The following is a 25,741-nucleotide window of genomic DNA, read 5'->3' as shown; positions in this document are numbered from 1 at the left end:
CCCACATATGTTTCTGGTACCTAAAGTAAAAAGAAAACGACAGCACAGCTGGTGAGTTACTGCTCACCTGGATGGTGATGGTTTATGATGCACTGGGAGAAGCAGTACATGCTACAACAGTACAGGACAAAGACAGCAGACATGAATACAGTCTCCAGTTCAAATTTATCCAGACCCTGATTTCTCGACAAGATTTGAACAGATCTGATTGAAGTTAAACATGATGCTTGCTGATAGTGGCAGGATATTAGTGCCACTATCAGTGTATGTGACACCACCATATAGATGAAGATTATGCTTTACAAAAGAAAAATGACAACAAAATGAGAGTCCAAAAATGTGGGAATGTATTTGGAAACTGAATGACACTTTGTACTTTTGTAGACTTGTGCAATCACCAAACTTTTAAGGACATGGAAAATAATCACATTTCTCCCTAAACTTTTTTCAAAACTACACAGTCCTGAACAGAGAGAGAAATATATAAAGGAATGAAGAAATATCGACTTAAGAATCTGATAAAAGAACAACATAAAAGAGAGTTAAAAATCCCTGGCAATTACTGTCAACCTGATTTGCTTTGAACCTCAAACTACCTGATCCCCCCACAAAGCCACAGCATTATAAATTATACAGCAAAGAATAACAAAATTACAAATTACAAAGCCTCATATCACCTGCTCTCTAATAAAAACGTCCGTCTGTGCGTGTGTGTTTGTCCTGTCATGCTGCTACACCACGGTCTTGAAGGCTTGCAGGATCATGTTGGTTTGGTGGGTGAGCCGATTGGCGCTGACAAACACGTTTATCACTCTGGAAACAACCGTGACAGAGACACAAGGACACATGTGTCAATCATAGTAGCAAAGAAACCATGGCAACAATATTAGGATTGATCCAGGAAACACTTTGATCTGGCTGGAATGGAGAATGTCAGGCTTCAGAGAATACAAGCCAGCATGAATCCACGGGAAATGGGTCAAGGGAATTATTCAGCAATGGTGGATTTGATAGAAGCGGGCCTGTGATCAAACGACAACCATTTACATGGTGGTGACAGTGTGTGTGTGTGTGTGTGTGTGTGTGTGTGTGTGTGTGTGTGTGTGTGTGTGCGCTGGTCATGTGCGTGTACATCTATTAAATGTGCTGGTTGCTCTGTGCGTGCATGTGAAAGAAAAAAAAGGCTGAACAAGTGAGTGAGAAGACAGAAAAAGGAAGAAAAACAGACAGAAAAAAGTCCAAAAACAGAGAATAAACTAGAAACAGTGTCATACTTTCCATCTTTGAAGTAGGTTTTCAGAGTGTCACTGAAGCTCTTGGAGTATTTCACAAACTCTTTCTTCTGCTTTTCCAGCGCCTAACCAATAAATACAGACAGTCTTTCAGCTCCACTTATTTCACAGAAACTGCGTTTGTGTATGTGCATTTTTTTCTTCTGCGTGTATCTGCTTACCCGTCTATTCTGATACTGGTATTTCTTGAAGACAGCATTAACTGTGTCGAGCAGCTCCTTGATGGCACTGGCGATGTCTCTGTGGATGACACACACAAATAAGTGCAAGTTTAAAAAAAACAAAACAATATCCTAAAATCTGCCTGTTTTTATCAGGCGGTGATAGCCTGAAACTACAGTTCTTTGATCCAACTCGTTGTCTCCCTTTTCTTCCCCCTCTTCTTACAAACACACTTTCACCTTCAACTTTTTCTCCCCTCGCATGCACTTGAAATCTGCTGTTGCATAACTTTAATTTTTTAGCATTCCTTTTGAATTGATTTAATTTCTAAGCTCTCCGCTGGGTAAGTAACTTAAGCAGTGACTCACTAAGAGTATTGGATTCGATCAAAAATAATGGCAAAGTGGGCCAAGAAAATGAAACATCTTTCACTTTTTCTCTTTAGTGCATGAGTGTGAGTGTGTGTGTGTGTGTGTGTGTGTGTGTGTGTGTGTGTGTGTGTGTGTGTGTGTGTGTGTGTGTGTGTAGTACAGCAGACAGGGATAGAAAACAGAATGCAGGGACCTTACAGTTTTGTCATCATTTTATTACCAACAGTTTGGAGAAACAGAGAGAAGGACCAGCACAAAAGCTATCCACCTAAAAAAAGGCCCATCTAAAAAAGTCAACATCACTTTAAGTATACGCTATATTTAGAGTATTTTCACCGCTTTACAGCAAACCACTGATATATAAACAAAATTTTGCACTCTCTCCAAACCAACCAAACTCCATGGGCAAAGTCAGTAATTTTACCTCACAGAACACAAGAGTTACAAGGCAGCTGCCTTGATCTGTCAGTCTGTTTGTTATCAGGTGACTTCTGTGAATCCAATCTATCTTTTTAAAAACACACAACAGTCACACAATAACACTAACAAACTAATAGATTGAAGCAGTGGAAGCCAAACAGTTGCTGTGAGGCAAACATACTGTGACCACTGCAGCATGTGATCATATCTTGCTTGCAGACTGGAGCTCTTAAGGTGCGTTCAGACAGAGTGAGGAGTAAATCGCCCTGGGTTATTCACATGAATAGGACCAATGGTTTTATGCAGTCTGTTGATTCACCCAAAAAGCCAACAATATAGACCTTAGCTCTGGCTAGTAATGTATGCACTGAACCCAAGTGTGTGGAGTGTGTGTTTGTGTGTGTGTGTGTGTGTGTGTGTGTGTGTGTGTGTGTGTGTGTGTGTGTGTGTGTGTGTGTGTGTGTGTGTTTGATTCGACTCAGACTGACCATAAAACTCAGCAGAAACTATTGAGAGATTTTCAGCTTGTGCTCATTTTTCTCATTACGTTGCATAAAGCAAACTTGCATCTCTTCACAGAAGCTCATGTCTTTCCTTTGACTTTGTGTTGAATTGCGCCTCCTTTAAAATTAATCTCACAAAAAAATCTTTTTTTGTTTATGTGCAATAAGAGTCTTCATCATAAAGACATGCACTGCCTTAAAGCTTTAGTTTTTAACTATAAAAGAAAAAGATTTTAATCACCCATTGGAGTGGTTGACAAAATTCTTCTTCAGACATTATCTGGCAATGAATTCAATTAAACACAAAATATGCAAGTTCTGCTGTTAGTGGTCTCTCACTTTAAACAATAATAAAAGATGTAGTTTGATGATGTTGTGAACTAGTGTAGGATCATGGGAGTTGTTGTCTTCACTGTTAAAATCCACAAGTGCCACTGGAAATCTATCTAACGTGACTCCAGCAGGATCACATTCACAGACAAGTTTTATTTGTTATGTTTAGTCATGTTCACAAACTTCCTTCCTTACTTACTGGTGTTTCTGTTCTTGTAATTCCCTGTAAGTTATAGCAACTGGCATCTACTAGGAAAGGCACTGTTATATTATCCCAAAAGTTTCCAACAATGGTCAAACCCAGAGAAATATGTAATTTATTCAAGGTTCAACAAAATATATAACATAATTTTAGCAACTTTAGACATTTTAATGTGGAAATATTGCACATTATAGTTTTAACACAATAAGTTAGACTGAAACTCTTCTATAGAATTAAGCCTGGTGTATATTGAACACACACACAATCACACAGTGAGCTTTCTTACTTGATGGTCTGTAGGAAGCCTACTCTGTCATTGATCTCATCTGGAATGGTGCTGAGGATGCGTTTCAGAGCTCGGGCCCTCTCGTTCAGCTCCTGGAACTCTGGCTCTCGCCTGTCAATCATGAACTCTGAAAACATCAAGAGGAAGAAAAAAATACAGATCTTCAAACTCCTCTGTGACAGGCACGTCAACACACATGCAAATAGCTGCAGGGGACACTGAAAGGAAGCAATTAATAACAGTGGCACATGTGAAAGAAAGCATCAATAGCGTATATATATAAAACTGATATGGGCTCAAGTACGTGTATGCATACTCTTTAACGTGATGGTGTTTAGTTTGTTAAGTGAAGGCAGGCTTAAGGTAGAATTTGGGCTGCGCCATGCAGGAGGTACATTTAAAATTCATTCAAAGTGTGTGTGTGCATGTGTGAATTCATTACTACCATCAATCACTGTACACGGCACAAGGAATTCAATTACAGACAGAAAGGAACATTTGAGAACAAGGAGAGCAGTTGATTTGTGGAGAAACAGCTCCCCCCAGTGGATAACTGGGTTATTGTAATATGGGCTGGAGCGCCAGAGAAACCCAAGTGAAGCTACGTTGGTAATCATCCAACACAGTCTCTAGAGGACCGCAAATTAAAAACTACTTTTCAGGAAGCAATATATTAACACAAAAAGATATGTAAATTATGGTGGCAAATAGTTGGCCTGTTTAATTTAGCTTTCTTTTTACTTCTTATACCTGCTGTAAATCTCATGTTTGTCCCATGTGACACGTCATATTCCACCTTCCTTCTCTCCTTGAATGAACCAGTCACAGAGCAGCCTACCTTCCACATCATCGGCAGCCATGCGAAGTAGAACCTCACTATAGTTGATTTTTAAGTTCTTCTTCTCCAGTATTTTCATCACAATGTCCTGGGTCAGGCCTGGGTTCTCCTTGTCTGCCTTGAAACACACAAACATACAGATGCACTGAAAGTAATCCCAGTCAGCCTTGATCTTCTGTGGCACTAAAGATTCATCAAATCTACAATTTAACAGAAAGCCTGAAAATAATTTAAAAAGTAAAAGGGTATAGGCACAGTTATTTCAAGAGAGATGGCAGTTCATCCCATGAAATATGAACAAACTAACAAAAAGAAACTTATTTTTACCTTTATGAAAGCTGCTCTCAAGGTCTGTGCTGCTGATAAGTTGACTTTCTCCAACTGCAAGTTATAATACACAAACATAAGCCAAGAGCACAAACCACAACGCACACAGAGCTTAGCTCTTATCATGGCCTCTTCTCTGTCCTGAAATGTAATTCTGCAGAAAGTACACACAAGCCCGACATCCCGCAATATCAAAGGAGGACACTGTATTATTGTATTGTGAAAAGTCCATTCATCTGTATTCTCCATCTAGACTTCAGAAGAATTCCTCTGAGCTGATATTCTGGTATTACAAACCTTGTCACTACTTCAAACTACAAGTTCTGTCTGTGCGTGCATACCATGCATTCAAATGTGTGGGTTTAAAATACAGGAGCAGTGTGTAGGATTTTGTGGTATCTAACGGTGTCTTTTAAGATTGCAAACACTTTATCTCATTCTCTCCTTCAAACTGTGTACAAGAATCTATGGAGGCAGCGAAACTTGAACAAATGTGAAAGGCCGTATCTAGAGCCAGTGAAACATGGTGGCATTTGTGGAAGAGGACCCACATCCTCTGTTGATATAAATGGCTGAAAACCTGGTTCTTATTTCCAGATGATTATACACTAATGAAAACATACTTTTGAATATTATATTCAATTTCTGCCGTATTCTGCAAATTAATCAGACCACCATCACCATAAATCTTACACACTTGACCTTTAATAGTCAACAAGAAAATGTTACAGTGACCAGATGTGAGATAAAATGACACAAGGCCTTTTCTGTTGTGGCCCAATCCTGAGGCCAAAAAAGTTCATTAAGTTCATAAAGTTCATGCCAGAACTTGTTTGTTTGTTTATATCCCCAAATAAATCATATTGAATCTACTTAGTTTCACTCCATATTTTTCACATGGTCATCCACACACCCGCACAGCAGCGACTCTATGCCCCCAGTTTGAGAAACTCTGCCTTGGGCTATACAGCAGTTTGTAGAAATTGCAATTTAAACTTTTTTGGCACTTCGTGCCTTGATTGGAGAGTGGACAGACAACGAAAGAGGTTAATGGGGAACACTGCGATTACATGATCAGCACCACAAACTCATAATGTGCCAGTAAATTTTTTTTTTTTCAAATTTGCCAAATTCGTAGTGTTTGCCAAGCTTTCAAATACAACACTCTTGTCTTCTGTGGTAAAATATTAAATAGTCCTGTCCTTTAAGTGTGGTGTGGTGTGTGTGTGTGTGTGTGTGTGTGTGTGTTACCCATACACAAAGAGCACAAATGTAGGTTTCTGTAGTTGATGTTTGCAGTACAAAATGGTATATAATTTGTTTGATAAATGAGGCCAGTGATTTTACTTTCAAATGGATTTGTTGCCACATATAGTATCCTCTACTGATTTTTTTTGTGTTGTCACTTTTGATGTAAGATTTGCTCCTCTCGGTGCAACTCATTAGTGCAAATTGGCACTTATCACAAAGCACAGCTGAAGCTGATGGGAATCTCATTAGTTTTGCAGGTATTTAATAGCAAACGGGGTGGAAAAAGTATTCAGATCCTTTACTGCATTAAAAGTGCTAATACCACACTGTCCACTTCAAGTAAAAGTCCTGCATTCAAAATGTTATTCACGTAAAAGTATGCAAATGTTATCAGCAAACTGTACTTAAAGTGTAAAAGTACTCATTCTGCAGTAAAATGGTACAGGTCAATGTTTTTCTATTACTTTATTATGATGTTTTTGGATTAATGTTTCTGCTGCATTAATGTGTATGTTTCATTTAACCTCTATAGGTGTTTAAGGTTGAGCTTTTAACCACTTAATCTACTGTAGTTTAATCTACAGCAATGCATCATACTCTTTAAGATCATCATAGTGTGTAGCTTCACTGTCCTGTGAGAACCATGTATCTCTGAAAAGTCAACTCTCCTGAGCTCAGAAAAACAGCCCTGTTTTCAGCTTTGTGATGATCGACTTTCCAGCTAATCCAAGAAAGGTTTTAATTCTTCATTAAGCCAAAGAGGGAAGACAGTTTTCTTAACTTGTAAATGAACAGCTAATCCTTCAAGTTATCACAAACATTCAAAATCACCGGACAGGAAAGTTATGGGAAAATGTAATATGAAAAGTAACTAACTAAAGCTGTCAGACAAATGTTGTGGAGTAAGAAGAACATAATTTGCCTATGAGACGCTGTAGAGTAAAAGTATAAAGCTGCATTAAATGGAAATACCAGTAAAATACCAGTGCCTCACATTTGTTCTTAAGTAAAGAACTTGAGTAAATGTACTTTCTACAACTGGTTGTAAACAGTATTGGACAAATTAAACTTTTAATCTGATTATGGCACTAGATGAGAGGTCAACAGATCAAAGTTTTCATCCTCTGAGGACCATGAATATCTGCACCAAATTTCACAACAATCCATCCAGTAGTTATTGAGACATTTCACTTAAAGGAGCAATATGAAACAACTGAGTACTGCAGTCCAAATATAAAGTTGAAGCCACATTCAGTATATTAAGGTTCAATCCCTATGTAAAATACGACTTATGGTTGAAGCGAGTCGTTTCCCCCTGCCTTCTCCTCCTCAGAATCAAGGAAGTTCAAGCAGGGTGCAGGAGCACAAGATGAGAGCAACATTATAATTTGACAAGTGATCCCAAGTCATCCACTGTAAGTCGATCTGTCAATGTAATGTTAAGCCTGTTAGCGTTAAGCCTGTAAAGCAAAAGCTCACTGCTCTGAAAACACACACTCTGGAGTTGGAGCTCAGAGACCACCTGTCTTATTGCCTGCCAGACTCCATTAACATATTGCTCAACATCTACTTCTTTTAAAGATTATTAATGATTTCTTTTAACCCATAAACAGACACTGACTCATTTGGCAAACATTCAACATTAATTTGAACTAATTAATGTGAATCGAGAAAACTTAAACAGTCATTCCAGCCTAGAATGGAAATTTCAGAGGACGAGTATTTCAATTTAGCATGTTTCCTTAATTTCTGATGACATATCAAGTGCACTTGTGTACCTACAAGTGTATCATTACTTACCATATATGGACAGTAGAATAGCACTTATCCTTGTTAGCACTTCTTCCTTGTTAACTCAATATTTACATTAACAGGGAACATTCAACATCTACTGTTTCCTTATTTGTATTCCGCCCCACCATAAGCTCCAGCCTCCATTAGCATTTTCATTAAACACACATTGCAGCCTTTTACTTGACCTGAATATTTATCACAAATCTCATACACATTTCTTTCACATGCAACAAATATAAACATATTCCCCATTTTTTAAACTTCAACTGAAACTCTACATTCTTTACCTCGTTGAAGACAGGATACATCACACTATAGAGAGCCATAGAGCCCGTTGAGGCAGTGTCAGCTTCATTCTTCATGTCTTCCATGGTCATCTTTGACCAATCAATGGCCCTTTGTGTGTGTGCCTGTCCACTGATGCCAGTTTCACTGCATTTAATCACTCACGGAGACTGACAGAATGGGAGCAGACCAGGACCTGAGGAAGAAGAGGGGCAGGACAGGTGAACAAGCCAGGAGAGATAGATGGCGGTGGATGGAAATTACAAAGTAAGGGATCAAAAGGAAAAAAATGTACCACAGTTCCGGATCAGCAATGAGTTTAACCACATAAATTTGGTGTATTCAAGTAGAATAAATTCATAAAATGCATTTTATAATGATTCCAAGAATACGCCACTTTTATTTCTTCCCATTACGTGTCATAAAACCCCAAGTGTACAACTTCCTAGAAAGCTTTTCAGTCACAGACATGATCATCACCTAACAGCCACATTGCCAAAGGGTGTGCACTTCACTGTTCCACTGGGTGCAATGGTGACAAAACTGGCATGAGTCACACCTGAATAAAGAACACGACCTTCAATATTATTGCTGCAAAAAATATCACTGTGATAAATATAGAGCCTTGGCATACCTACAGTGATTTTTCTCCCTCGGTCTTGTCATGAAGGAGTGAATCATGGTGGTTAAAATAAGAGAGAAATGCCTATGATATCCTCCTCCTGACTGACCTCTTTCAAACACACACACACACACACACACACACACACACACACACACACACGCCTGTATCTGACACCTCCAGGACCAGTTCTTCCTCATTCATTGTTTGTTGTGTGACTTTAAATATGACATCATTCTTCATTCTCATCATTCAAACAGATCATTAAATGCAGGGGAGGGACAATTAGTGAGCATGTCTTCATGCGTGTGTCTTGTCTTTTCAAGATTCCTGTGAGCCTCCACCTGATGACCATGACTTTATACTCCTAGACTGCAACTGAGAGGGTTTTTAAGTTTATTAGGTGTTTTACTTTGCCCTTCGATGCCCGCTATTATAGCATTAGGGTTATAAATGGGTTGAGAGTGGAAGAAGTGTTTCCTAAACTCAGCTGACCAGGATTATGGGAGGAGAATCAGTCACAGTGTCTTCATACTGACATTTGAAAACAACTACCACCAGGAGATGACAACAATCAGCCGTAGTCACGATCGGACGTTCCACTTAAATGCAGAGTAAGCAGGATTTGTAAGTGGCTATTTGTAAATGCAATAAAAAGATGGATAATTGTTGAGTCTCATGCCCAGGACGTCAAATACTTAAATCAATTAATCATTTAGTGTCATCCGAATTTCCAAAAGGCCAAAGTGACATCTTCAGATTGCTTCTTTTGTCCAACCAACAATCCAAAACCCAAAGACTCCTTATATACTATCCAAAATGACAAACAAAAGCAGGAAATCCTTACAGTGAAGAGATTTATTAAATATTAAATTAAATATTTGACACGTCTGCTTGACAAATGACTGAAACTATATATCACTTACAGAGCTGTAAACTGTAAACTAGTTTGATAATTGATTAATCAGTTTGAGCCTTTAAGAAAAAAAAAACAAAATTATCTGATTCCAGCTACTTAAATGTGAAGACTCTTTTGGTGTCTTTACTGCTTTAGGACAGTAAACTGAATATTTTTGGAGTACGGGCAAAACATTTGATGAAACCATGTTGGGCTTTGGGAAGCACTGATCACCATGTAACATGATGTTCATGTAACTAGTTTCACCCCACCAGTGCTGGTATGTATGCCTTGTCTTAGCCTAACAGTTGTTGATGACTTGCGTCCCCTACTGGACAGTTCAGAGGAGCGAGTCAGCAGGTGGTCTAGGTTTTATTAAAGTTCAGTCACTACAACCGCAAGAGGTCTTTGATCACACAGTCATAAATATGCACAAAAAAATGTTTAAGCTGATTTGTCCAGAAAATGCAGGATTAGCTGCAGACAAGCTCCAGGCCTGTTGGTCACACACTCCTCAAGGCTGGCAGAGAAAATATTAATATTTATGTATTTTGTACAATGTCAGAGATAATGACAAAACAAAATTGTACATAGTTTCCAGTGTGTCAGATTTACGGGGATTTATCTGCAGAATGTGGCAGGCATGGATATTTATGTATGTATGTTTTCATTAGTGTATAATCACCACTTTTTTAACCTTAGAATGAGCAATTTATAGCCTATCTAGAGAATAAGTGTCCTCTTCCATGGAAATCGCCATGTTGGACTGCCATGTTTCTACAGTAGCCCAGAACAGACAAGCCAAACACTCAGAGCCTCTAGATAGGGCCTTTCATGTTTTTTTGTGAGTTTTGCAGGCACCATAGTTCCTCCTTGAAAGGGGAAGGAGAAACAAGTGGCAGAGTTTACATTAGCTGGTGTATGTCTGCTTTTTTTCTATATTGTGTAGCTGTCTGGCAGATGAAAATATAAACAGCTAAAATGTCTGTTGGGCAATATGCCACATATACCATATAAAATATCTAAAATAAAAAATAGCATATTTAAAAATAATCTAAGTGGATTACTTTTGATAATTTTCTATTCAATACTGAAGTTTGCTGCACGCTGTGCATAGAGCTGGATTAAACAGGACTTGCAAGAATGTCTTTAGTTGTCACATTTGGCACTATGGTATTATTGTCAGTACTGAAAGGAGTGTTGGAGAATTTAATTCTGGCATGTTAAATTAGCACTGACTCTTTTACTTTGTTATATATGATCACATGCCCTATGCATCCAGTTGAGGAAAGGACAAAGAAGTGAACTCATCATAGGTGTAGTGCTGCCAGAGCTCACCAGATTTCCACTTTTTTCTCCAAGCGATATTCACAGTTTGCATAATCATTTTTAAGTGCTTCAAATCGATCATCACTAAAATGCATGGCCCCAATCAGACAGTGAGAGCTGTCTTTCCCAGTTGTTTTCTGCAGACTCACAGTCGCAGCAGTGAGACAGAGACCTCATAATAATTGATCAGTTAGCATTTATTCAATCAGTGAATGCGTAAAGAGTGTAAAGATCTGTTAAACACACACTAAGTTTTCTAGCAAACTTGGAGCAAGCTGTAACTGGAAAGGAGGGGAAACAGTAGTATCTGTGCACAGGACTCAAATTTCCGAAAATGCAAATATATAAACCTTTCTCCAGGTGGAAATTTCAAACAAAAGATTTAACAAATACAGGGTTCTGGTACTGCGCATGCTGGCTCACTAACAAAACAAAAATAACAAACAGGAATAGAAATATGAATTCATTTGATTACTTTCATCTGTGTTTTTTACCTGTCATGGCATGTCAAAATGTCTGCCAGTACAAGGGTCTTTTAGACAACTGTTTTTAGCCACTTCTTAAAACTATTACAATTTGCCCTGAACCAAGAAGGCTATGTGAAAAAAAGGCCACAACAGCAGATAATTGCAACCATAATTCTGCATGTCTGGCTCATTGTCAATAACAACTAGCTGAGTTTAAAGCCACCATGGCACTTAGAGCTGTGTAATATGACCAATGTATCAACAGAAACTAAATTATGCTGAAAAGATTAAAGGTCGAACATTTTCATTTTGCTGTGGTGGCAATTCTGAACCAAATTATCTTGCTTCTTCATTCACTTTTATGGCACACATTATGGTGGTGACTATGTGTGTAAGGTCACTGAGGTCAGTTCCCTATCTGACAGCTGGGGCAGACAAAGTGGCTCATTCTCCATAAGCCTTCCTAAACCTTAATTCTACCAACTGGGTTACTCACAGACCCCAGAGATATATGTTTTTTCATATGTCACATGGGTTGCCATGGGTCCTAATTTAAAGTATCACACACTATCAGGTTTCACTGTCAATCTGTCAGTTATTTTCTCAATTAATCAATAAGTTGTGTGGACCAAAAAATTCCTTAAAAATTGTGTAAAATTTCTATCAGTGTTCCCCTAAGCCCAAGAAATGTCTTGTATTGTTCACAACCCAGAGCAATTCATCTTATTGTCATAAAAGAGGAAAGAAACAAGAAAATACTCACATTTAAGAAGCTGGAATCAGAGAATTTTGACTTTTTAATGTTTTCTTTAATTACTCAAACTGATTAATAAATTATAAAAAATAATGGGCAATTAGTATAATAATAATTAATTAATGGTTGCAGGGTGGTAGGCCTCTCCGCTGGTCATTTTGAAGGAGAGATAGATACAGCAGACAGATTTCCTCACGTGTTCGGTATTTTTTCGTTTCACACAATATGCAAATTAACTCTAACTTTCCTAAAATAATAGATTTTTTCAAATGATATCAATTAAATAACTAATAATGTTATAAGAAACATATAAGGAAACATTTTGCAAGTTTGCCAGTAGTTTACATTTGGGGTCCCCTTTAAGTGTGAGGGCTAAATACACCATTCACCTGTATTTGTGATAGCAGACAGCTGACAGGTGATGCTAGACTACAGCGACATAACCACTGTACCCCAACAAGTTTGTCATTTGAACTAATTAACATATGGCAGGTGTAGAGGGTTGGCAGTTACAACACGACACTTACCTGCAGTGATATTGCTGCCAATGAATAGACGAGAAGCAGCGAGCCGATGACAAAGAGATGGATGATGTATAAAAGCGAACAAACAGGCAGCGTTAACGCGCTAACAGGAGATTAGCAGTTTAGAGCAGGTGATCAACTCCGTCCTTAGCTAACAAGCGCTATGTCGTTAGCTAACTGTTTAGTGAAAAAACAGCGCTAATGTGAAAGTAATATAACACTATCAGACAAGTGCTTCTTTTATCTGCTCCCACAGACTATTCGCCCCCCTCTTGTTGTGGTTTGAGTCTCGTTCAGGAAGTTTTCTGCCTGACAAAGCTGCAGCCGAAGGTCGGGGAGGGCGGTGTGACAGTTGTTTCACACGAGAGGCTGGTTGTAGTTCTTTCGGTAAGTCTCCTTCATGCCTCGTCATTGTAGTGGTTACCATAGCAGACTACAAATCCCAGGAAGGTACAGGTGGTTTATTTTTTTTAACCGTTGTGACGTTTTCGTTGATAGAGCCAGCACTGTGTGAGCATTTTAGTGCTTTTCTACCTTCAGAGGGCACACAAAATACAATTTCTGGCAAAGGTACGCAGTACAGAATGTCAGTTTAGTCGATATTAAATAAATTAATACATACATTAAAAAAATAAATATGCAAATGAAATAAATAAATAAGGCATTATGAAAGAGGAGTTTCCTGAAATCAACAAATGTGGCATTATGCAATGCAAAAGTGACATCAATGTGACATAATGAAAACAAGTCTACTGAAATAAATAAATATGCTTTTTTAAAATAAAAATATCATGAAATAAATTAATGTGGCATAGTGTAATAAAAGTCTCTTAAAATTAAAACAAAATGTGGCATTATGAAATGAAAGTCTCTCGAAATATATAAACGTGACATTGTGAAATAAGAAGGCCCCTGAAACAAATAGATGTGGCATTATATATTTATATTTGCATTCGCTTATATATTTATGGCCTAATTTATTAATTTCAGGATTTATTTCAGAGCCTTATTTGTTTGTTTGTTTGTTATTGACGACAATGGCATACCATAACGCAGAGGATATATTTAGATTTGAAATAACTTCAATTTCAGCACAGTACGAAATTAACTTTTGTACTGTAGGTCAAGATAGTTATCTACAATCCCAACTGTTGTTGTCTCACTGAAGAGTGACTTTTGTTTTAACAAATCAAGATTAAACTTACTTGAACTTATTAATTCTGATAGTAAGAAAATGGTGAAACTGTTTTGATTTAAATTGTGTGTGTGTGTGTGTGTGTGTGTGTGTGTGTGTGTGTGTGTGTGTGTGTGTGTGTGTGTGTGTGTGTGTGTGTGCTTTGACACAGGCAAAATCTGTGACAGAAGCTGCGCACCACAACTTCCAGGAGAAGATTGCATCCATCCAGGCTGCCTGTCTGGCTCAGATTGAGGAGCAGAAAAATGAGAATAAAAAGCTCATGGCTGCTTTGAAGAGTCAGAAGGAGAGCATCTATTTCCAGTGGCAGCAGAAAAAAAACCTCGCTCCTGGAGGAGATGAAGAACGACAGGAAATCATTTCGCGCCCAGTTTCGCGAGCAGAAACAGGAGAACGACGATCTTGTGGCTGCTGTGACGAGGGCTGAGGATCAGTTGCTGAGCGAACGAAGACAGTGGAATGAGGAGAAACGGACCATCTTGGAAACGCTGAAATCAACAGTGTCAGATATGGAACTGCTTAACCACGAGAGACAGGAGAACATCAAACTCATGGCTGCACTCAGGAAGGCTGAAGATCAAGTAGAGAGTGACCGTCTCCAATGGCAGCTGGAAAAGTCTTCGCTTCTGGAGGAGTACGAGGCACAGCCCGATGGAAAGAAACGCAACAAAAAACTTGTGGCTGAGCTTAAGAAGGCTGAAGATAAGGCTACGACTGAACGTCTCAAGTGGAGGCAGGAAAAAAACTGACTGCAGGCGGAGATCAGGAAATCAAAAGCATCACATCTGGTTCAGCTTAGCACAAACAAAGAAGAGAAGAAAAGCCTTGTAGATGCTGTGAAGAAGGCCAAAGATCAGCTTGAGAGCTACCGTCTCCAGTGGCAGCGGGAGAAAATCTCACTGATGGAGGAGATGAAGAAACCAAGAGACTCGTTCATGGCTTTGTTTGATGACAGCAAACAGAAGAACAACAAGCTTGTAGTTGCTCTAAAGAAAGCTGAAGATCAGGTGCTGACTGACCGCCTCCAATAGCGGCAGGAGAAATCCTTCCTGCTAGCGGAAATTAAAAAGTCAAAGGCTTCATTCATGGCCCAGCTTGATGACCAAAATCACCAGGTCTCAGCTGCTCTGAAGAAAACCAAGGAGCAGTTGGACAGTCCAGAGCTGCCAGAGGACAAGTCATCCATCCTTCAGGCCACACAGGACCCCAAGCAGACCCCCAAGAAAACGAGCAGGAGGGTGAGCAGTCAGAGGCATCGCAGACGGACGACCTCAAGAACCAGCTCCATAAAAAACAAAAGAAGAAGAGGAAGTGGTGGTGGTAATTCTTCCAAGGCCTGGCTCCAGAAGAATTCAAAACAGTGCTTTGAAAAAAAAAAAACACTTGTCTAGTGTTTACGTGGGTTTTTCTCCAGGTGCTCTGGTTCCCCCACACACCATCAGAAACATACATTTGTTGTCATAAACATGTCTGACATCTGTCATGTCTGCTTGAGGACGGGTCAACTGCCCTACTTGTTGTGACTGTTGTAGAGCATAAGCAAACTTAATAAAACTAAACAAACAGTAACTCTGCCAAAGTGTCTCTTTTGGGTCACTTTGCCGGTCCCAGGCCCGGATAAAAGAGGAGGGCTGGACATTGAGCTAGCAGTTTCACCCCACATAACAAATTAAATCTGATATTCTAACATTTAACAATACAGAACAAACTTGATTTATGTAATGTGGGTCTAGATAAAGCATTTAAGCCATGATGTTATTTTGAGAAGTTATGTCCTATTTCAATGACAAAATGAAAAAGTATAAATCAAGAATCAACAGAAGAAAGTTCATTTGTAGTTCTAAACATAGTTAGGATGTTTTTTTTACTCACTTTTTGTCTCTCCCATGATGTTATTCCTCTCTCCTACAGTCTCCATTGCAATTACATGCAAACTACCAATTATGCAAATTAGTCATTTAGTGATTTCTGGTGACTTTTAGGACAGCCAATAGCTACTTTCCTTACTGAGGAGTTGGCAACCCTGTATCCTGCTTGTTACATGGTTATGCACTAAACAAAATCAGTAATTTGACACAAAAGCTTCTTTTGTGTTTGTAAATCAGAGAGATAAAAAACAATCTTCCTCTGTGATACTTTACTATGCAAACATATTTCCTTATATAGAGAAATGTGGCTGTGTCATGCAGATTGCAGACAGCGAGCACAAGCCTGTCAGTTTACATCAGATGATTCAGATTCACCAACAGCTAACAATTATTTTCTAAATTGATGGATTAGTTGTTTGGTCCAAGAAATGTCAGAAAATGGTGAAAAATATCGATCAACACTGAAGACGACGTCCTCAAATGTCTTGTTTTGTCCACATCTCAAAGATATTCAGTTTACTGTCAGAGAGACGTACAGAAAATATTCACATTTAAGAAGCTGAAATCAGAGAATTTCGAACTTCTTCTTAAAAAAAATGGCTCAAAACAATTAATCGATTATCAAAATAGATGCAGATTAATTTAAGTCTACTAATTATAGATTAATCATTGCAGCTCTAAGTGTATTAGTTTGTCCAGCTGTTCCTTCATTTACAATTTATTTATTGATTGATTGATTGATTTAAAGACAAAAAACGTGAAATTTCCACCCAGTGAAACATTTCTTTTCTAGATGTAATGATAATGAATGTGTGCACTGAGCATGGTAGTATGTTGTCCTTTATTTTAAAATTATAATCTTACTAATAATCCCCATTTTCTACAAAATGTATCTGTAATCTGATTACATCTTTTTTTTATCTGTAAATGTGATGGAATACAGTTACCTGTTGCATGTAATCTATTACTCCTCAAGTCTGGGAACGATGCTGATCGTCGATCTGCAAAGACACAACAGAAGATCTGAGCTCCTAAAAGCTGAACAGCGACAGTTTTCTTATCGAATGTATTTAATCTGACAAAGGCCTCAGAATTTGTTTCACCAGCAGTCAAATTAGAGGGGTGGTTGTTTTGACCCAGCAGGAGGTCGGGGCAGGACGCAGGAGCAAAGTAGGCAGATGTGTTGCTGTCATACATAGCAGGATGTGTCTGTGTGGAGCCAGACCTTCTGTAGCTCTGTGGACAGACGTCCGTCTCTGTTTTGTTGGGGCTGAACGTGGCCCTGGCTATGTGACACTTGTTTTATTTTGTTTCTGTTTTAGCTTTTTTATTTTTATCTTTTACTCTGAGCCCTATTGTCTTTTTAATTGGATTTCATTAGTCCTCCTTCATCACCAGCATCATCATCATCATCGTTGTTGTTATAATTCTTATTGAAGATGTTCCTTTCCATTCTTCCATGTGACAAGCTTTCAGTTTATCTACACACTCTGTCAAATGAGTCAAAATACTAATTTTATTATTTTTTTTAGTGTTGATATGATTAGGACCAATCCTTCTGCAAACAGTCCACAAGAGGACCAGAAACACCCACAGAAAGACAGACACTGACATGGACCAAAGTCCAAAAGGTGAAGTGTATTAAAACGGGGGAAATGGCAAATAAATTATAATTACATCTGAGTACTCAGAATAACCAGGCCATAACTGAATGTTGTAAAGAAAAAGGAGACTGAAACTGATGTTGTTCAATTTATTTCTTCAGCTATGAGCATGATCTGCAGACTACAGGTAACCTACAGGTGATCTAACAGGATGTTTGTGTCTCTTCCTCTACACCAGGGGTGTCAAACTCATTTTGGTTCAGGGGCCATACAGCCCAATTTGATCTCAAGTAAAATTAAAGCATAATCTATCGATTATTCTGCCGATTAATCGAGTAATCAGATAAGAAATATTGCGTGTGCTGCATGTTCTGTGTTTCTATTACATTACTTTTGCTTTATTTAAAAACAATGGTAAATTGGTAAATTGCTAAAGTAAAAATACTCAGTAAAGTAACTTTACTTTTACTGTAGATTTACTTTTACTGTTTTTACTTAATTTTTTTAAACTTTTTTTCAAGTACAAAGGTAAAAGTAAAGGTAGTAATGTCTGCAGAAACCACAAACAGAAGATGGAACTAACTCTTTTAACTGAAACAGTCACCAGAATGTTTTGTTAACATGTTAAAATCACATTTTTCTTCTGGAGCAGGATGCTCCCAGACCCCCAGAGGACAGGGGACAGAGGACAGAGGACAGGGGACAGGGGACACCTCCTGCTGCGGCCGCCTGATCTCGTCTGCTCTCCAGGCGAGGCGCAGTTCATCTCGAACGTACCTATTGTTTGCGTGAACAAAGACGGAAACAGGAGAGAGTGACTTATCTCGCGTCACATCGTTACTCTTTGGTCGACGCTCATTGGACCAATCGACGTGGAGGGGGCGGAGTCTGCGGCAAATGAACAGGCAGGGATCTGCGGCGCTGGAGGAGAGCAGCAGAGCGAGAGACCGCACACGTCCATCTATCCATCCATCCTCCGTACCTAACACCGTTTATCGGTAAGAGCCGTTTTATGCAATAACCTGCAACTGGTTCAGTCACAGAACCTGTACTCATTCATCTGAATGACATGACAGGATAACCAACATTATCTGCTCAGCTTTTGCAAGATAAAATAAGAGTATCCTATGTCGGAGTTTTCCAATATAATCATGTTTTATGAAGGTGTAGGAATGTGTAGTTGTAATGGGGGGTTTGCGGAATAAAGAGATTGTGATGCTATAATCAACATGTGTAGGCTTTTAATAAGGGGGCGGGTGAAGACGCACATTGGAGCCAAACATATTTCTTCACGCCTTTATTGATTAAACCCGTGTGTCCACCACCCAGTGCTATTAATTTTTCGCCGGTGGTCTATGCGATTGCTCTGCTTGTTTTTGTTGTTTGTTTGTTTGTTTTTCGTTGGGCTCAGGCGTTGCAGTGTGGTGGTTCTTGTCCTTGAAATTCAGGCAAAGGCGCAGTGAGTGCATGTGTGTGAATTAACGAGGCAGATTGTAGTAGCCTGGTCCTACCCATATCCCCACCCCACTCACACACACACACACACACACACACACACACACACACACACACACACACACACACACTCACACACACTCACATACACACACACACGACCTGTTATTCCTTCTTGCAGGTCTGTGAATGTGTTTGTGTATTTTTTCCTGATGGTTTTGGTTATAATTCATAACAGAACCCTAAGATTCAGGTGGTTCTACATCAATTATATATGTAAAAGATTACATTTCACTTCAGATTAAATGTAAAGAATTTCATAGAGGTGACATTTAGAGGGAAAAGGCTAAAAAAAAAAACATGGTCAATACTAAACAATTCAGTGTTCCTCCTTGTCTCATTCTCTCAATCCACCTATGATCTCTTTATCTCTGCAACTAAGATAATGACCTCCTAAATCCGCATTTAGTCCCATAGTTCCAGCGGCTGCACATTCATAAAATACTGTATCCTTTCAGTCATAATCTCAGTGTATTAATCCCACATGTATGTGAATCACTGGTTAATCTCTGTTGATATATAGCCTGCTGTTCCTTCCCTCTGCCCTCCTATTGTGTCAGTGTGAGTGTGTGTGTGTGTGTGTGTGTGTCCTGCCTATTCCCACTGAGCGCTGCATTAATTGCATTTCAATAATTAAATGTCTTTCAAATCAGCCTAGCGAAACAAAACGAGTGGGGAAGGGAGAAGCAGCTGATTGGGTCTTAACACTGCGCACAGCGTGTGCATGTGTGTGTGACTGCCAACCATAACCTTGTGCGTATCTGTGTGTGTGTGTGTGTGTGTGTGTGTGTGTGTGTTACAGCATATACAGCTTCAATAATTGGTCGATTAATCAATCAGTTGTCGACTATTAAATTAATCACCAACTATTTTGATAATAGATTAATTGTTTTAAGTCATTTATTAAGAAAAAAATCAAAATTTTCTGATTTTAGCTTCAAAAATGTGAATATTTTCTAGTTTCTTTAGTATTCTATGACAGAAAACTGAATATCTTTGGGTTGTGGACAAGCCAAGGGACATTTGAGGACATCACCTTGGCCTTTCCCACCATTTTTTGTCATTTTATGCACCTAACAACTAACTGATTAATGAAGAAAATGATCAACAGATTGATTGAAAATGAAAATAATCATAGTTACATATTCTGCTTTGATAATAAGACTAAATTTGTGCTAAGTGCTGTAGTTGACTACAGATTCATCCTCTCAGGCTAGAATCAAACCTGTTATGTGCTGCAGTATGAAGTGAGAAAAAAAAAAGTAATTTAATCTTTCTTTGTCCTGAAATACATTTATGCCTGTGGTTACTGAATTTGAATATACTGAACATGCAGTAGTAGGACAAAGGGCTTGCAGTGATCAGCACGAAAACCTGCTTATTGTCTTTCACAAATGGAATTCATACACATGACAACACAATGAAAAAATGGTGGGCCAGTTTATTTTATGTAATGCATTTACAGCGTGTAATTAAAAGCATCAAGAAAGGTGTATGAACTGAATTTCAGCAGTTTTTTAATCTACATTTTCCTCTTCACTTTCCAAATGAACTCACACATGCAGGCACACCACCTGCATTCACACACACACACACACACACACACACACACACACACAAAGGCAGCAGGTTTGTCCCCTGTACAGTCAGTCTGCTGCAGCGAAGACACAGGGGATTAGTTTATACCTGGCCAGATAGGAGGATGAGAGCCGAGAGAGAGCGATTCAAAGAGAAAGAGGTCAAGAGGAGTTTCGGAGAGGGAACCAAAAGAATGGAAATGAATTCAAAATTATTTGAATGAATGCACTAAACTGTAAATGGTTGAGATCTAAAATTATATACATTCATGTTGGGAAAAAAACACTGGAAGTAAAAGAAACCTCTAAAATATAGATGACATTACCTGAACAATTTAGCCAAGATACTGATTTACCTTTCAATATTTGAATTTTTTCATTTTGAAACAGTACTTTTTTTTTTTTTGCAAACTATGGATATTAAAGGGAAATTATTTGATGTGGATTTGTTCTCATTGATGGTCAGTGTATTACCATACAGAGAGCACCAGCATATAAGTCAAGTAATGCTATGGACAGGGTCAGCAACAAAAGGTATTTAACCTTTTCTGAAGGAGACCTGCCAAATATAAGCCAAATATTGCTCTCTCCAAATCAACCAAAATCCATGGGTGAAATCAGTAACCAGGCAGAAAAGAACAGCGTTGCTGGTCTACCCTCCAGGATTTGGCAGGCTTTGTTAGCAGCTTTTCTGAAAAATTGTGAGGCATGTTGTGATGTTTTTAGATGTTTTTTTTTTCAAAGAAATTGTGGGAGCAAATATACTTGCCAAGTTGCAATTTTTTTTTTTTTATTTGTAGAATTCATTAAAAATCAAAGGCGACTTAGTCCACAGAAAATGAAACCGCTCTCTGTTCTGAACGTTCCAAGTAACCTCACCAAAAAGGGATTACAAAAAAATTTAACAAAATATGCTTTCTTTGTAAATGAAGAACTGCAGTATTTCACAAAAAAGCTAAATCTTTTTGGAGCTCAAATTCAAAACAAAACAAAGAGCACAAAATTATAATATATTAAAGTTCACAGAGCAATGATAAATATCAGTGACAATGACAAACCTTGTGTTCTTTTCAGGACCTGTGACAAAAAAAAAAAAAAACCTTGGTAAATAATTAAAGATTGAGTTCACTGTGATGCAGTGATATGTCAAATCTGTGGAAAAGCTGCGGTGATTCAACACAATTGCAAGGTCATGTAGAATTCATGGGGATTAATTGAATTTGCATTACATGTTGCAGTCGCAACATCACAACTTCCTGGAGGGCCTAGTCAGTTAGTTTGTGTTTTTGAGTGACTTTGGTGTTTGAAAAGGTTTGCTTGGATTCACCAAAGTCACGCAGTAACACACACGGATCAAGGCAGCAGTAGAACAGCAACACTCAAGTTCTGCACTGTAAAATTACTGATGTCACCCAGGAAGTTGGTTTAATATTTAGTTTATGGCTTTCCGTCGGAAAAGGTTGCCTGATGGCAAACTAAAGCAGTGAAAATATTCTAAATATAGCATACACTTAAACTTATATAAATTTTTTAGCTATACTCTTTTAAGTGAAATAAAATTCCCTTTGCTGTTGACCCTCAGCATTTCATTGCTTAGCTTCCGTGCTCCTCTCTGCTTCTCCAGACTAGGGGCGTACCAACTATCGTTTACTGTAGGAAATACACTCACTATCGATTAGTAGCTCATACAACCCTGTATCAAATAATCTGAACTATCCCTTTAAACTTCTGTCAAAGGGTCTGTACAGATTTAAGGGAAGTGTGCCGCCATTTCACAGCAATCTTTTCAACCTTTTACAGTCTGTCCAGCTCACATCAACTCTCTGATTCACAGTCACACACACACACACACACACACACACACACGTTGTGTAGCCTGGAATCGATCTGTCGATTGATTGGTGGTGCTGAGGGATGGGCTGAGTGTAGAAGAGGGACGTTGAGAGAGACAGAGACAGATATCTGTGGAGGAGGAGGACAGTGAAATGGTTGAAATGATTGGGTAATACCCATATTTTCCCTTCACTCAAACTCTGCGGCTGCAGTGAGCAGCTCAAATACCAAATCAATTTGAATTATCCTCCTAATTGTCTCATTTGTCGCCATCGTTGTCTCTCTCAATGTCCTCTCAATTTTTATACCTGTTTGCCGGCTAACCTCACACCCCCCGAAGCAAGCAAAAGAATCACAGTTAAGTTTGTGAGCGATTCAGACATCCTTATTATTATCGCCCTGCCGTCTCCATCCCAGCCTCTTCACCTGGATATCACTTATCATTCAGCATCGTCTGCCTGTCTTACCTGTTACCCCCCACCCCCACCCACACACAGACACACACAGACACACACACACACCAACACACACGTTTCCCCCACAGGACTAGTTGATAGTGACCTTTCTTGTTCTCTAGTGTCTCCCTGGTCTTTAGTCCATTTGAAAAAGCCTCCAGTCTTTTCACTTTTACCACTGACCCCAAATAGAGGCCGATCCAATTACAGCTCAGACCTCCTAACTGCGCTCCCACAGCGTCGTAGCTGTTAGTGTGTGTGTGTGTGTGTGTGTGTGTGTGTGTGTGTGTGTGTGTGTGTGTGTGTGTTTCTGATATAGAGAAAGAAAAGAGACACTGTTGAGTGTGTCTTGGCAGAGTGCGGGGAGCAGTCAACCATCTTGCCATGCTATGCAGGGGGTCGTTAGATATCATTGGCTCTGAATCAAAGCTGGTATCTGCATGGAAGCTGCTTCTATTCAGCTCTTCAGTGTACTTCCTGTCTCTGTCTATCTGTCTTTATTTGTGTCATCCTCTCTTTTGCTAATTTTCTTCCCAATCTCCTCATTTTTGTTAGTTTCTGCCTCTGTCTTTTTTCCCTGTTTTTCTCTCAGTCTATTAAACTATCTTTATACCTCTTTATCTGAGTCTCACTGTGTGTCTCCCGCTGGGTGTCTCTGTTAGCAGGGATTAATAAAGGGTTGTTAACCTCTGTTTGCCCTCTGTGGAGTGTACAGTGAGCATCCTGGGACTTCGGGCAGGTTCCATAGCACGTTATGTCATTTTCTAACAAGGGCCTTCGTGAGCTAAGGCACTGAGCAGAGGATGGGATGAAGAGAAGTAATTTAGTTTGCCACAGGAATGGATAGAAACTGCAGGGGCAGAATTTAAAAGTAGAATAGAGGTAATCACAGCCATATTGGACTGGTGGATATAAGTGTGCAATGCAGCGTGAACATGCATGGAAAATTACAAAGCAATGAAGCAATGACAGGGCTCAGAGTGTATACACAGTCATTTTAAGTCTTAAATTACATACATCAAAAATATGGCATCTTGTGTTGATACTAAAAAGTAGATGCGTGCCAATAGGACATTTTACAAACTATCTGTATTTGTGGAACTTGGCTCTGATAGTAGCAGATGGCTGTGCAGCCTCCACCAGGCATGCTGGGACATACACCCCCACTTTGCATGGAGGTCTGATATACAAAGTCAAGGTAAAAATGTCATGTGTTCCTGAGATAATTAATATTTAAATGAAAGGTAACTTTATATAAGACAGCCTTATTTCTAAATTATGGGAATGTAAAATTATAGTTGATATAGAGATTTACTGATCCTCTCTTTTTCCGATTCCCATCTGTTTCCTATCTGCATTTGGATATCTGCTGATACAGATACTGTACTGATACCAGTGTTTTTTTCTTTGTGTTTGATGTTGATGATAATGATGACTATTATTATTATTATCATTAGTAGTAGTAGCAGTGGTGGTAAGATTACATGAGAAAGCTTGGAAAGCTTGTGTAGTTTGTGTAATGTAACGTGTGATGGCGTCCTCCAACCATTGTAGGGCACAGTAGGATTCTGGCTTGTGACATTCACATGTGCAGCTGACAGGCTGAGAGACATCTTTCATTTGCATAATTTCTTTCAATGCATTGCTGAGATTGTGAGTTTGTTATTTTATGTTCCAAATTACAAATGTTAATGTGTTAGTCATGTGTGGTTTATTTTAGTAAGTGTCATTTTTGTGCTGGTTTATTGTCACACTATAGGTGAGATGGCGTAGATATTGGCCATGTGTGCTGAAACACATGGGCCAGTGTGCATGGTTGTGAAATTGAGATTCAGATTTAATTTGTATCAATGTTGTGAGTCCCGTACTCGATGAATGCATATGTCAATACTGGGGCCCAGTACTGATACTGGATCGGATCAGTCCTGTCTCCAGTATGGCTCCAGTATGGCATTGTTAATGCACCTGACTGAAGATAACTGCCGCTCAAGCATGCTGTCTGTTTTGCTAGCAAGTATTGTTGCAAGTCAAAGGTTGTTTATTTCCGACAGTGTCGAACAGGTGTCAGTGAAGTGCTGGTACATCCACAGAACTCACCACAAACTCCCAAGTACTGTGCCATTGCTGTGTGTGTGCCTACAATCCCAAAAGATAAAACAAAAACATAGTTTTTAGTAGTACTGTAGAATTGTAATTATTCAGCTCTGGGTGTCTGTGTATTATGTCATGTTGCCTTTTCAATTACAGGAAAAATAATAATATTTAACACATTTCACACTTGATTATGATTTCCTATGCACGAGGAGATTGAATTAAATGAATAGGCCACTTTATAAATTAAATGTTGTGAATAAGCCAATCTGAAAGCTATTGGAGAGACAATTTCTACTTTATAAGATGAGATTGTGATTTTTGGATCTTAACTAATCTGAAAGAATTTGTATGTTAGCTGTAATAAAGTTTTTTTTTTAAGTTTTAACAACCAGTAACTGGTATAGGGATGTCCAGTAACAGCTGATTACCTTTATTTAGCCTCACATTTTCATTCTTTAGCACATCCTGTACCAATGTAAAAACTGCGCTGTTAACAGCTGGTCACAGCTTTAGTCTTTCTTCACAGCCAACGTTTTGACATGTCACAGTAGGAAAAGCACAAGTGTAAATAATCACATTAATCATGGCTGAGTTCCATTTAATTGATTCAGTTTCAGGTTCCTGCACCAGTGCTCACTGTAACACTCACACTCAGACCCCTGAAATCTGATTGGCCACCCCAAGTGCCATCCCATTATCCTCAAGTATGATTGGTTATGTGTCCATTTAGAGGTGCGACCTCAGTTTTAACCACCTGTTTGATGAGTATCTTTACATGTGCATTGTTTTCTATTGTGTGTAGCCCACTTTTAATTTTTATGTATTTTACTATTTATTTCCTATTTATTTATTTTATTATTTTTTTTAATTATTATAAGGTTTATTTGCTTAGATAATAAATCAGGAAAATATAATTATTTTTCATCATAGCTACCTACTGTA

At 38.7% G+C, this 25,741-nt stretch overlaps 2 protein-coding genes across 2 annotated transcripts in view; one reads left to right on the top strand and one right to left on the bottom strand.

Annotated features, from left to right (window-relative positions):
• Positions 1 to 49: 49 nt before the first annotated feature.
• pdcd10a (programmed cell death 10a) lies at positions 50 to 12,996 on the bottom strand. The gene is made up of 8 exons (XM_084717327.1): positions 12,662 to 12,996; positions 8,067 to 8,260; positions 4,735 to 4,788; positions 4,408 to 4,525; positions 3,570 to 3,696; positions 1,454 to 1,532; positions 1,275 to 1,357; positions 50 to 813 (listed from the first exon to the last, which is right to left on the bottom strand). Exons 2-8 carry the CDS (start codon positions 8,154 to 8,156, stop codon positions 732 to 734), a joined length of 633 nt encoding a protein of 210 aa, XP_084573453.1. The 5' UTR covers positions 8,157 to 8,260; positions 12,662 to 12,996; the 3' UTR covers positions 50 to 731.
• Positions 12,997 to 18,218: 5,222 nt separating this feature from the next.
• The window catches only part of serpini1 (serpin peptidase inhibitor, clade I (neuroserpin), member 1), a 31,796-nt gene continuing 24,273 nt past the window's right edge, over positions 18,219 to 25,741 (top strand). Inside the window, exon 1 of the mRNA XM_084717326.1 lies at positions 18,219 to 18,323. The gene's annotated coding sequence lies outside the window, so the exon portion shown is untranslated. The remainder of the gene's footprint in view (positions 18,324 to 25,741) is intronic.

This window comes from Lutjanus erythropterus, chromosome 4 (genome assembly GCF_056507025.1).
Source record: "Lutjanus erythropterus isolate fLutEry1 chromosome 4, fLutEry1.hap2, whole genome shotgun sequence".
Taxonomy (NCBI): domain Eukaryota; kingdom Metazoa; phylum Chordata; class Actinopteri; order Lutjaniformes; family Lutjanidae; genus Lutjanus; species Lutjanus erythropterus.
The sequence above is the reverse complement of the archived record's forward strand: the minus strand, read 5'-3'. Positions and strand labels throughout refer to the sequence as shown.